At 42.1% G+C, this 13,966-nt stretch overlaps 1 protein-coding gene across 1 annotated transcript in view; it reads left to right on the top strand.

Moving 5' to 3' along the window:
• Nucleotides 1–231: 231 nt before the first annotated feature.
• trim67 (tripartite motif containing 67) overlaps nt 232–13,966 on the top strand; it is a 36,668-nt gene continuing 22,933 nt past the window's right edge. Inside the window, exon 1 of the mRNA XM_076084203.1 lies at nt 232–1,065. Coding sequence (XP_075940318.1) covers nt 232–1,065 — 834 coding nt within the window. The remainder of the gene's footprint in view (nt 1,066–13,966) is intronic.

Genomic DNA, 13,966 nt, shown 5'->3' with positions numbered 1-13,966 from the left:
CAATAATGATGATTATAATAAAAGACAAAATACGTAATAGCCATGACAATCAGGAGATCTGTGGTGATTCAGAGCCTATAAATTAACTCGATCAATCAACTCAAGCCACAATCCCCGCCCCCTTTGCGCATGCGCAGAGCCGCTTAGGGAGCTGTCCGTGTCAGTCGGTGCTGGAGTGTTTTCATTGAAGCTGCTTCTCCCTCCCCCGGTCCACCGAAACAGACGGGAGCGATGGAGGAAGAGTTAAAATGCCCCGTTTGCGGTTCTCTCTTCAAGGACCCCATCCTCCTGCCGTGCTCCCACAATGTCTGCCTGGCCTGTGCTCGGAACATCACCGTCCAGACCCCGGAGGGGGAGACCCCGGTGCAGAGCCGAGCCTCGGGCAGCTCTGACTACGACTACCTGGACATGGACAAGATGAGCCTGTACAGCGAGACGGACAGCGGATACGGCTCCTACACGCCGTGCCAGCTCAAGTCTCCAAACGGGGTGCGGGTGTTTCCACCGGCCAACCACCACCGACACTGCTCCCTCACCTGCCCGCTGTGCCACCGGAGCGTCTCCCTGGATGAACGGGGGCTCCGGGGTTTCCCTCGGAACCGGCTGCTCGAGGCCATCGTGACGCGGTACCAGCAGAACCGCCGCTCCTCCGCCTCCTCTTCCTCCTCTTCTTCTTCTTCTTCTTCATGTTCTACAGCGGTGAAGTGCCAGCTGTGCGACCGCAACCCGGTGGACGCAACGGTTATGTGCGAGCAGTGCGACGTCTACTACTGTCACGCCTGCCAGCAGCGATGCCACCCGTCCCGCGGTCCGCTCGCCAAGCACCGCTTGGTGCCGCCGCCGAACCGAGCGGCGGGAGGAAGTGCGGCAAGCGGAGGAGGCAGCGGCGGTCCGCTGCCGCCCGCTACCGCGCGGAAACCGGCTACCTGCGTGGACCACGAAGCGGAAAACTTCAGCATGTACTGCTACAGCTGCAAGGTTCCGGTGTGTATGAAGTGTTTGGAGGAGGGGAAACACGCCAAACACGACGTCAAAACGCTGCCCATGATGTGGAAACAACACAAGGTGAGCGAACACACACACACACACACACACACACACACACACACACACACACACACACACACACACACACATACACACACGCACGCGCGCGCACACACACACACACACACACACACGCACGCACGCACTCTCTCTTTCCCTCTCTCTCTCTGTCTCATAAACATTATAAGCCAACAGGCCTAAATGGCTTTTAAAGCCACAACTGTGAATTGGCTGAACTCCATTCCCAAAGCTGTATGGCTTACACACACTATAGCACACAGTCTCTCTCTCTCTCTCTCTCTCGCTCTCTCTCTCTCTCTCTCATGCACACACACTTAGGCTACACACGCACTGCCAGGGACATTTGTATGCAGAAATACACCCACACGAACACACTGTTTATTGCCTGATGTGTCAATCATAAGTCTTGATTTTTAACTGTTGCTATGTTATATGTTGTTATAGTTAGTAATTTGTTAGTTATTATAGCTACCGACATACATGCCTTCAAACCAATTGCATCCTCATCTTATGTGCATTCATATTTGTGTTGGCTATTTCAAATTGTGCAAACTACTGTAAATTCTCTTGAAAAATGGCAAAGCAAAGGGAGTGAGAGGATGCTATGAGGTGGAAATGTTAGTCCCCCCCCCCCCCCCCCCCCCCCCACACACACACACATTGCAGTGCCGTGTTGAGTTTACTGTATATGGAGCAAATTGTAAATCAGAGAGCCCTGACTTCACAAAGGGAAATAATTACTGGAGGCGTAAAACCCTCGTGTGTGTGCAATATGAGTCATTCCTTGATTATGTCAGCATTGTGTTGCTATTTCATGCACTACTGGCTCACATGTACTGCATGTGTGTGGGCGTGTGTGTGTGTGTGTGTTTGTGTGTGAAATGTCAGTAGTGACTGCAGTGTGGGAAGCAGAGTTTGATGTATTTCCTCAGGCAAAAAAAAAGAAAAAGAAAAACTAGGTTTTTATTCAAGTTTGAACAAATATGGTTTTAAAATACTTTGTTTCAAGGACGTATGTTTTTACTCCACCGCATTTATTTAATCGCTATGGTCACTTGATATGATCAGTTTAATATGCCAATAGCATATAAAGTTTTACATTGCTCTCATTGATGGGAAATGATATTCCAAATATATACGAATCCGATAAATAACACTTTATTAACACGCCATTTTTCATAGTGAGTCCTTTTTACTGTTGATGCTTTAAATTGATTTGCTGCTACTTCTGTTTTTTCTCAAGTAGAATGAAGGACTTTTACTTGTAATGGAGTATTTTATCATTGTGGTACTTGTACGTTTACTTACGTAAAAGATCTTAGTGCTCACCCACTGCCTATTTAACAAAAGTATGGCCCTGAATCACATGTTCTATATTTAGCTTTCATAGAAGCCAAAAAGCGTTAGCAGCACAGTTGAGACTGGTATTCTCCCTCAAGCTGTTGATGTGGGCAGATTAAAACACATTCAGGGGGTAAACCGATTGAGCTGTGTGCGCGTCCCATTTTCTTTTATATTGTGCATACTATGATGATTTGAAAGCGTCAATTTTCCATGAAATGGCTGGACAAAACCCTGAAATATCATGCTGTAGATGATCAAAAATTGAGCTGGTTGTTTAACTCTAGTGTCTTTAAGTCTGCTTACTCTGCCTCAGAAGTCTGATTTCTCCAACGTTATACATTATATATGTTTTGTTAAAGGGTTATGGAAATCTGATGGTGAACAGAACACAAATTTGAGTTGAATGAGTGTTGTTTAAAAAGCAGCTCTCTGGATCTGGCTTTTATTCATTTGAATAAACATTGTTCATTCACTGCATTCTACTGGAACACAATTAGGCGAAAACCCTGTGTTTTACAAGCTCATCCTTTCTCCACTCTCCCCCCTCTGCCTGCCAAAAATCACCCGCCTGTGTCATTAAAGGATGATTAAAGTGATTGATGGTTTAATTTATTTTTGAATGAGTCTTTCATTAATTTAAAAGTGTGCCGCGTGGATGGGGTCAACTCAGGTCACTCCTCTCAGGTTACAGTGGGACCTGACTTTGCTGTTGCAATTTTAAACTTGAAGAATTCACAACCCAGAGTTGATTGCGTAAGGGGTGGTATGTGTAGCATTTTAACAATAACATTACCATATTCCTTATGAATAATTCTACAAATAATTCTACTGGGAAAAAAAGGCCCCATGGACAGGAATCAAAAAGGGCGTAAAGGAAAATCAATACTACTATTACCAGCATTTAACAAGCTGCAGGACTCTGTACAGGCCCAGACTACTTCCTGTGTTTAATACAGCCTTTCATAAGGACATCAACATCATCACACCCAGACTTCATAAGTGTAAATTAAAAGACATTTTTGTCTGTCTCCTGCTAAGTGGGTCATCGGGACTAATCTCTCTGTCTGTGTGATTGGAAGCCTCCAGTCATTTATCCGTCACACGTTTCAGCCTCTTTCGCCTTCTTCTCTGGCTTTCACTCATTCACCTTCTATATGTCTGCCTCCCTTTACCTCCCCCTGTTTCTTTCTTATTTACTCTCTCTCCTCCCCCCCTCTTTTACTTTGGTGGGCAGCACGCTCTTCCGTTTTTTGATCATTCTGTTGAAGTGGGGTATTGCTGCATCTCGTTAGCATCCTTTTCCTTCGTTATCTCCTTCTCATTCTTCTATTGTTTGAAATCACAATGCATCTTCTTCTTCAAAATCCTCTTTCTGAGGACTGAGCTAGCATTTTGCCCACTGGCAACTTAGGCCAACTATTGTCATCATGAAAATAAGGGACATTTCAAACACTTTTGTATTACACTGCACGAAAACCTAACAAACACTTTCCCAAAAGGCTACAATAGGCTTCTAAACAATTTTTTTTTCTTATGCTATGAAATTGAAAATACAAAATATAACTTTGTGTATTAGGAGGAGTGTTTTAGTTTGTTCTACCTTCGCTAAGTTTGACTTATCAGCTTGTTGCGCTAACCTCTGCATATGTTGCGAACAGCGTACGGCTAAATGTGTCCAGACGGAGCGTGCGCTTGTGAACTTTGGTTCCACTTACCGTGCATCAACCTACATACCGTGTATTCTTTGAGCGAATTGTTACATCCCTAATGATAAGGCATGTAGGCAATGTTTTGCAGCATTTCTGAGTGTGTGTTTTATGCTTTACAAGTCCTTTTGAGAATCCACTAAAGTACAGAGATATATCAAGGGAAGACAGTTGGATCATCATTGTATTTGTTGCGAATCAAACACTAGTACATCATGGAGCAGCCCAGGGGTGACTATCCCACTACTACACACTCAGAGGGACTCAAATAACCCTACACACACACTCACACACGCACACACACACACACACACACACACACACACACACACACACACACACACACACACACAGTTCATTAGCGCACACACTCATTCGCGAGGCATAAGTATGTGGATGAACCTTCGCTGGGGGAATGCAGAGGAAGAAGCACTGATCCAGTTTCCTCTGATCAGTCAAGCAGAAAACACACTGTCTATTTAAATCACACACATACACACATACACACATGTGTGTTTGCACGTGTATTTTAGCGTGTGTGTATATGTGTGAGCCAGCTCAGTCCAGTAAAGAGCAGCTGGCTCTGGCACTGCTCCGAGTTAAATATTAAAAAGCACAAATGCAGAGTTGCTGGTTCTCCTGCTGCGCGTGTTTCAGTGTTTGCACCGTCATCTTCAGATCATTTTAGATTTGAAATGGGACGTTTGGCATATTGAAATCAATGCCGAAACATTCGTGCTGGACAACAGTAATGTCATTTGTGAACTAATGTTTTGTGCCATTATCATGATGAAGAAATTAACTTAAAATAGCCATTAGTGTTTCCTGCAATCTTAATTGTTGTTGGGTCAGAACAGCCCCCGAAACAGCACTCTCTATTGGTAGAGTTTTTATTAAATGGTATGTTTAGCCACTCAAAACACTCTATTAAGATTAGGGAAAGATTGTGGTCTTGGTTGAATATTTAAATTGTCAAAAGTGACTTGAAGCACGAGCCACAGCGTGAAAGCAGAAATGATGTTTCCATAATTCCTAAGAGACAGGGTTGCTCCAGTGTGTTCGACTGTTGGATACGTCTGAACCTCACTTTCTCATAAAAACCTTTCACATCCTCCTGAATTTTACAAACCCATGCGCTCTGTTGCTTCCAAACACCTTTAACTTGGCTGGTTAAACAATATAACATTCAACACATCTGCCTCTCCTGCCTTTCCCAAAATAGATCCTCTTTCCTTAGATGTTAGTCTGTCTTCTCCTTTGCCCTGACGGCGTTTTAGAATGACGGTGCGGTGCCTCAAAGATTGGACCATTCCTACTGAGCGAGGAATGATGTGGGATCTCTATTCAGCACCCAAGTTTAATTGCTCCCTCGGTATTTTGAGCTGCTCCGACAGGAGGCCACTTAGAGTCATGTCTCTCCTCAAACCTCCCAGCTGATTTATTTTCATGTTGTTCTTCTGGGATTTGTACTTCTCTAAACCTAAACTGTTGTTGTCTTCCGCTTCAGATGGTGAAACAAAGCTGCTGTAGTCGGTTCTCACATTTAGATTTAGTTAGTTGTTTTGTTGTTTTGTACGATGTTAAGGAGGAATAAAAAACCATGCAAGTGGAAAATTACCACTAAAGATCCTGAAGAACGTAACTGATATTTTTTTTAAAATGGGCCATCCACCAAGTGTTGAAGTAGAGAGAAAGAGAGAAACCCAGATGGTCAGTGGGCAGATGATTTGGATTTGTTCTGGTATAGTAACATGAGTCACTATCAACACAGTTGGTGTGGAAGGAAGGCTGGTTAGTACCAACTATTGTTTATCCCGGGGAACACTCTCCAGGTTCACCGACTTGACATTTGTGACACAGTTCTGCCCTCAATCATGAGGAAAGAAGGTGAATTATCAAGACAGAGATAATATAGTCTGTCCCGTCTCCACAGTGGCTCCTAAATGTGTCATTTTGACAAGCATGTTACCGTCTAAGCTGCCTGCGGCCCGTTTTCTGTGATGTGGTGTATTTCTGTTCATGGAGCTTTTATGTGGCTACTGCTATGAAGTATTGAATATTTCTATAATACATCTATGCATTTACGTATAACATCACAGAATCAGGCTGGCAGGCCAGGGCTGTCGAAGCATATTCTAAATTTGAATATATATTTGAATAGTAATAAACAGATATCCAAATATGAAAATGAACTTTGAGTGCGATAAAGTAGGCCATGAATATGACATTTCAACATATTCAAATGTTATCAGGCAGACGTTCTACACTGTGTTCAGACTCAGACATAATAAAACAGCTGAACTTGTGTAGGCCTACTTTCTTTCCACACAGAAAACTGTCAAACATGTTATCAATTCCCATCCCGAGAGAAGAGTAGTGCTTTTGCGTTGCCTGTGATTTGTAAATCTACTGGTGCTTTTATCTCCTTTAAAGCCAGACTCAGTAGGAGGATGGTTGTGATTTAAAAGCAGAGAAGCAGCTTCTGATCTCACTCAGACTACAGGTTTGGAAAGTGACTCATGCTACAGTAATAACCATCTCCATCAGCTCCTATTTCCTACAGATAGAGTATATTATGGTCATTTGATGAGACAGTCTGAACATGTTTCAGTTTTAATGATATTAGAAAAAATAACTGGTCACTTCACATCATGTCTTGATAAGAGCACAAGATGAAGACACTGTTCTTATTTTGTCAGCGTAACCAGGAGTATGTAATATCCAATATCTCCTTTGAAATTGAATTCAGCGCCTCGGGCTGCATTACAAGGAATTATTACAATTTTATCAGCAAAAATAGGTGCTTTCATCTCCCAGAGACGCTGTTACTGAGGCAATTAATAGCGAGTGCCGAACTGTGCCGACTGACTGTGCCTGACTAACCTCATTCCAGATGGCAGCACGCCGACCATGACAGGTCAGCCTTACTCGCCTGTTACCTCAGGCCTAGCAACACACACAGAAACAAAAGACCAAAATGTAGCACAGTGCTGCGAAGAACAATGCATGGAATGAAAAACACAATAATTCTAGACGTTATTTTTTTTTTCAATATTGGAAAAAAAACAAACCTGTCCATCGCAAGTCCGACAGTTTTATAGAAGCGCAATTTTAAATATATGCAGAACTCTTTTAAGAGGTTGTAGGATCTGGAACCTAATTTAAATTGTAACCTCAACCTTAAAACCAAGACTTAACCCGAAAATACATGGTTAACCTTGTTGTGACCGGATTTATGTCCTCACATGGCAGCTTGTGTGCCTTTAATGTGTTCATCACAATGTCATGAGTGGGCTACATAGCACCAACAAACACACACACACACGCACACACACACACACGCACACACACACACACACACACACAGAGTAACTCAAGGCTGTGCTGCTGGACTTGTTCATTGAATGTAGGTTAATGCACACTTTACACTTCCTCTCTTCTGGCTGTAACACAAGCAGACAGACCCTGCAGAAAGAATGTGTGTGTTGCTGTTGTTAACCCAGTATAGTGTGTGTGTGTGTGTGTGTGTGTGTGTGTGTGTGTCAGAGAGAGAGAGAGAGAGAGAGAGAGAGAGAGAGAGAGAGAGTGCATTTGTGATCTATTTCTGGTAGCAGGATGAGTGCTGATGCCAGACCTCTGAGAAGAGTTTCTGTGGACATCCTATAATGGAACAATGAACTTCGTTACCATGGTTACAAGCAGCTGCTAATTCATTGGGAAGGCCAATAGATTAAACGTCAGATTACATGCTTATAGATGAGTATTATGTGTGTGTGCCAGCTTCTGTAACATTTGCTGTAGTGTAACAGTGAAGAGAAGCATTATGAAATCCTAACAGAAAAATCAACTGTCTCCCGTGATAGTCCGTAATTCATCATTTTCAACAAACCTAATTTGCACTTGTTATATGACAATTACGCCCATGGCGATCTACCTACCCTCTTTATTTATTAATATGGAAGATGCCCTGATCAATTATTGATTAGAGGGGCTGTTCTTCTTTGCTCTGCATCCCTTTTGTTGCCTCGCCGCTCTCTCCTCAGAAGCTAACACCCACACGGAAAAGTCAGGGTGATAAAACGATGCTTCCTCCTGGAGCTCATTCAGACAGCTCTGGCTGGAGCCGCGGTTTATCTGAGATGACTCGGGAGGAATCTATTCCTCTGCAAAGGATGTGACAGCGTTGTGTTCTGGTTGGGTGGCAAACTGTGACAGATCTCATCATCGTGAGAAGGAAGAAGAAGTGGAAGCATTTGATGTTGCTTTTTCTCTCTCTGCAGGGACTTGCTTTTGATAAATTGATAAATGAAGGAACATAAAGTTGAACTTGAGCTTCACATTGTACAGTGATGTATTAGTAATGTTTTAGTCCACGACATTCAGGCACACTCAGTTCAAAAGTTTGTGAGTATGTAAAAGATGCTGACTTGCGAAGGTGAAGCAGGCTTTTGCACAGCTGCACCGGACACGTTAGAGCACCGAACCACATCCTATGAATATTGATGGTTTACATATAGATGGTTAAAATGCTTCATATAGCATTCTAAAAAGGCAATCAAGGCTTTCTGCTCTGTATGGAGAATAACTTCTGCTCCACATGTTGGTTTTCTGGGTTACGGTTTGCAACATTTGCAAAACACTTTGGTCAAGTTGGTTTGTTAGTCACGCTAGTGGTGCAGCTCTCGGTAGGACCATGTTGGTCCGTCGGTCCACCCCTTTGCTCCAGATTGAAATATCTCAACAACTACCGGATGGATTACCTTAAAATCAGACAATAAGGATTTATCATCAAATACCTGCCAAGCTAGCGAAGTTCCCATCAGTCTCAGCCGTACTGTGTGTTTTGTGCAAATTAACAAATGCTACCATGCTAACATGCTACATAAGATTGTGAGAATGGTGAACATTATACCTGCTAAACATCAGTGTTTCAACCTTGTTATTGCGCGCATGTTAGCGTGCTGACGCTAGCATTTAGCTCAAAGAACCGCTGTGCCTAGGTGCAGTCTGACAGAGCTGCTAGCATGGCTGTAGCCTTGTGGCTTTTGTGCAAGTCATTTTTAACATTATTAGTTTGCGTTCTCCTGTGGATTAATATGTATTAAGTCAGGTGGAATGACACTATAATCTTGTTTTTAAAGCCGCATAGAAATATACATATCCACTGTTACTCCCACATATTAGCCCGTCCCAGTCATATGACCCTTTGAGCATCATATTAAATTGAAAGCACATTTTGCTGCTTAAATATAGTACATATGGCCACTATGACTACTTGACTGCACAAGACCAAAACTGAGCAATCCTGAAATATTTATTCGTTCATTGTGGATTTGTCTTTCCTGATATTTGGGTATTATTTTCTTTTTGCTGTGGCTCGGCTGATTCTTGTTTTGGTTGGGCTGAAGGATATTGTATCAGCCTTAAAATGGCTGTGTAGCAGAACAGCAGAGGATTGGGAGGCTGGGTGATGGTGGATGAGAGGATGAAGAGGAGGAAGGGGAAAGGAGATTGGTTTTGACCTCCACCAGATGTGAAACACTAATACTGTAACACAGCTGGCTGGCTAGACTGAGAGAGGGACATACTGGTTGTTCTGGTTTCTATACATGGTATATATATATATATATATATATATAGATAATTGGTCATTGGAGAGTACCTGTGATGTGATGAAGAAGATACAGTTGGTTGATTACATACAGTATCTATTGTAAATTTGATCATTACTACATAGATTCTTTTTTAAATTAGAGGTGATTCTATGACAACAATTTGTAAACATGGTTACTATCTTCCTTTGTTTAAAAGGGTGAGATGTACGTTCCCATGATGGTGCAAACAGTGCCTGTGTTCTGTGTGTTTGTTTTTACCAGCACATGAGTAGACCCTTTTTCTAAGGCATAGCAATGCTTTTTACAGATGATCATATAATATAGGTTTAGATAAAACAACTAAAGACATGAAAGGAAAACAACATTTTTGGAAGTAGATATAGTGTTAAAGTGTTAAATGATTGACTGTGAACTCTGAGTGTGCACCATGACGCACAGAGTGGAGATTGCGAAGGCAGCTGCATCTCCTGTGATGTATCAGAAACCGGCTCTCGGTTGTCGCCAAATTCACCCTGCAATCTGCCACTTATTCCCTTTGGATCTTCATGTGGTATGATTATTATTTCCGTGTTGCAATGGATCTTGAAGGACCCCAGCAGCATTTTAACCAAATATGCTCGTTAATTTACTACGCTTTATGTTTCTGCTCAAGGAAGTCAGTTTTCTTTTGGGAGAAGTGGATTCATTCTATTCTGCTTTCTTCATCACAAATGAGTGATCATGGTGCAGAGCTTTATAAGGTGTGGTATATTTTCAGGCCTTGCACAGTACAGCGAAGACCCCAAGTGCAGTTGTCTTAGATGAAAACCAGATGTGCAGGAGACCAGGGGCAGAAGGGTGGATGTGTAGAATGAGGAGGCCACATACATTCTCTTATGTTCCGCCCAGATGTAAACATGACATGTACCCTATATAAAGATGAAGCGAGCGCCCTAAAGGCAGGACTTTCGGATTCGACTTGAGACCTCCGGACGATCTAGACGTCCGTAATGGCATGTGTTGCTTGTTTGTAATAAACTTTATTATACCAGCAAGAACAGTGTCCTCGGAGCATCCTTCCTCATCACTTCAACAGAACGGTCGCATGCAAGACACGACAAAGGGAAGGAGAAGAGGTGATTTGTGCTCTACTGATTCACACAAGTAGAACCTTATTTATCACCAAATACGCCATCGGGAGATGGTTGGGTTTAAAAATGTGAAAACATATCAGAACCAAGTACTGAGAAAGAGCGAGGGATGGTAAATGAAAACAGAGGAGGACGTAAAGGCTTGTGAATGCAAATGAGAAGAAATAAAAGGGTAAGTAGAGGTAAATGAGGGGTTCAGCCCCTCCTCCGCCTGGTCCTCTCCATGTCCCCTGGGTATCATTCTGACAAGGTCAACACCACCATCCACCATTCCCCGGCTGACAGCCAAACACATAAGAGCTGCCTATTGTTCTCCTGAGGGTCACAGTGACCCCCCATCTTCTCTCTGAGATTAATCACCACAACTGCTTCTCCACAACATGAGCAGAGTTTCCAAAGGTGACTGAACATTAACTGGAAATTAAAAAGTTTACTTTTTTCAGCACATGTAATGATTCACATTGGAGCATGCAGGTCTTTTTTTAAAGAAAGTATATGCAGTCTTTTTTCAGATGTAAACATTATATTTTAATAAAGTTTATTTAAAAACTGACTTCTTAGGTGCCGACAGCAGGACTCAACTGCGAACAATGCATTTTGCCACAGGCCTCGACAGGCTCATGACAAGACATGAAATCCCTTCATTCCAACTGTATTAGCTTAATACTTATTACCTTTTCCTGTGTGATTTATTATACAAAGTTTTAATTTGTCTGAGAACTGCTTCTTAAAGTGTGGTCACAGCAGTATCAGCAAAGGCTTGTTCTTTATCTCATTCATTTCAATTGGATGTATTTCCTGTTTTTTAATCTCGAGAAAGAGATTCTGCATTCCCATGTAGAGTTTGTAGGCAACAGGTCAAGATTTTGGCATCGGAAGTGTTCTGGTTTCCGGCTGTAGTCCGAGTAGTAGTGACTAATAATTATGTTTGAGCAGACTTTGGTTTAATGCAGGTAAACAGTCCGTGTGGAGAGCAAAAGAGGCAGAACGCATTGGCCGAAATGCAATCTTGTAACCCACCGCCTATCGTCTGACGATGATTTTGATTGGTTTAAAATGAGCTTTTAAAGGCTGGCTACTTGTGAAACAATCGCGTCATACACATTGTCCTTCAACTCTAACTCCTTTCTCGCGTAATAAGTTGCGAAGCGGACTGTAAACAATGAGCAGTAAAAGGAAGTCTTGGCTCGGATATCTGCTGGCTTTCATCCATAAAGTATTTGGCATTTAATAGTATATAAAGATAATTAATGGGAGACAGGGTTGTTATTTTAGGGGTGTGTTGTAGTCAGTCGTTGCCAGTGGCCATTTACCAATAATAATTACAACCATGATTCCGTATTTTTACACTGTTTACGAGGCTAAAATCTGCACTGACAGGTCCAGAAGTCAAACTAGCTGGAAGTTCAGAACCCTCCTTCCCGTTCTCCAGTTTGCCGCCGTTTCATTGTGATCTCCTGAATCCGTTTGGCTGCGTCCTCCCCTGCATCCTGCTATCTGTTGAGCTGAATTCATCAGTGAACCAATACAGCTGTAATGTCACTGTTCTCTCTGAATGTCACAGACTGAATAAATGGTCCTCCATCGCTCCTATAATAAGATAATGAGATAATAGCACTTGTCTCTGAGAGGAGTGCTGAAGGGTGCTGACAGCGGGTAAAAGAAAAATGACACTCCTGTTCGGAGGAGTAGCGAAAGATGAAAAAGGTCAAGGGGAGAGGAACAAAAGAAACAAAGGAGGATAGAAATTGGATTTCCTAATGTACAGTTCTGTTCTGCAGGTGCGACGATCCTCGCTGAGATGAATTCCATTTCTTATCATCTCCTGTTGTTGTGCACTTTCAATTTCCTTTTCATCTGGATGATTTTCTCGTGTTTCCGTGTTTCTCTTTCGTTCCGAATCTCTTCAGTGGCTGGTCCTCTCCCTGCAGGGCAGACTTGTCACATTTCTACACTGTTATACACAGTTTTGCTGGGGTCTACTGTAGGTCAACGCATCGTGTAACCAAAGTTAGACCTGGACATTGTGAAGACAATGTCCAGGTCTTTGACGAAGAGGTGTCTTATGAAGTGGTGTTGTTATAAAACCTCTAAAAATGGATTCTTCCAAATTTGTTATGCATTATTTTCTTGCTTTAAAAACATTTTTTTAAATCAGCTTAGAATATTATTTTTCTTTTCAATAAAAGTAAATAACATTCAATCCAAAACAAGTTATGATGAACATTTAGACCCCTTAATCTACATTAGTAAAAGAAAGAATAAGTCAACAACAAGCCAGTAGTTGTATTTGTAAGGAGCAACTTCATTGGTTTGTGGGATAAGGAAAACCTATTGAGAGATGAATTGTAAGCAAATATAATTGTATAACTGTGATGATGGAGACGTGGCCTCTTCAGAGTTAACAAATAAACAGCTTAAATCCGTTGATGTCTTACAGCATCATGGTCAGTTCTGTAATCTATTTAAACAGCTGCTCTAATTAATTAGAGCACATGAGCAGTTTGTTGGCTTGGTGAAGACACATCAGCACAGTCGGAATATCTGCAAATTAACGTTAAGCGTTTATATTCAGCTAATTCTAAAGTGTCTAACAATAAATCATATATTGTTGGTGAAAATCTGCAGCAGTACATGGCGATAGTATAGTATAGTATATTATATAGAGTGCTGCAGGAATGAGTCCTAAAATCAAGAAATTACTTTATTTTTGCTTCTTCCAGTTCCAGTTAGTAATAAGTAAGTTCTAGGAGACAGGCTTGTACCTGTACATGCAGCTTAACTGGGTATTATTTATAATCTTTTGTGGTGTGCGACAGCTACCTTGTTTTGCTTCTGTTTGTATTGTATGTGTTGTAACAATCTTTAATGCAGCTCTCTCTTGGAAAAGAGACTTTAATGTCAATGAGACTTTACCTGGTTCAGTAACGACAAACTGTGGCCGCTCTGACAAAATCCCCTCACAGCCCGCCTTCCACACAATGCATGCTGGGATTGCTCCAGCTCCCCACCAGCCTGAAAAAGAAGTAGCTGGTTAAGAAAATCAATGAATGAATAAAAGAAGGTCACCATAGTAAATGAGGGAGCAGCCAGGCAGGTGGGT

The sequence above is a fragment of the Anarhichas minor genome, unplaced genomic scaffold (genome assembly GCF_050575085.1).
Source record: "Anarhichas minor isolate MPS153535 unplaced genomic scaffold, ASM5057508v1 ptg000136l, whole genome shotgun sequence".
Lineage (NCBI taxonomy): Eukaryota > Metazoa > Chordata > Actinopteri > Perciformes > Anarhichadidae > Anarhichas > Anarhichas minor.
This window is presented reverse-complemented; position numbering and strand designations above follow the sequence as displayed.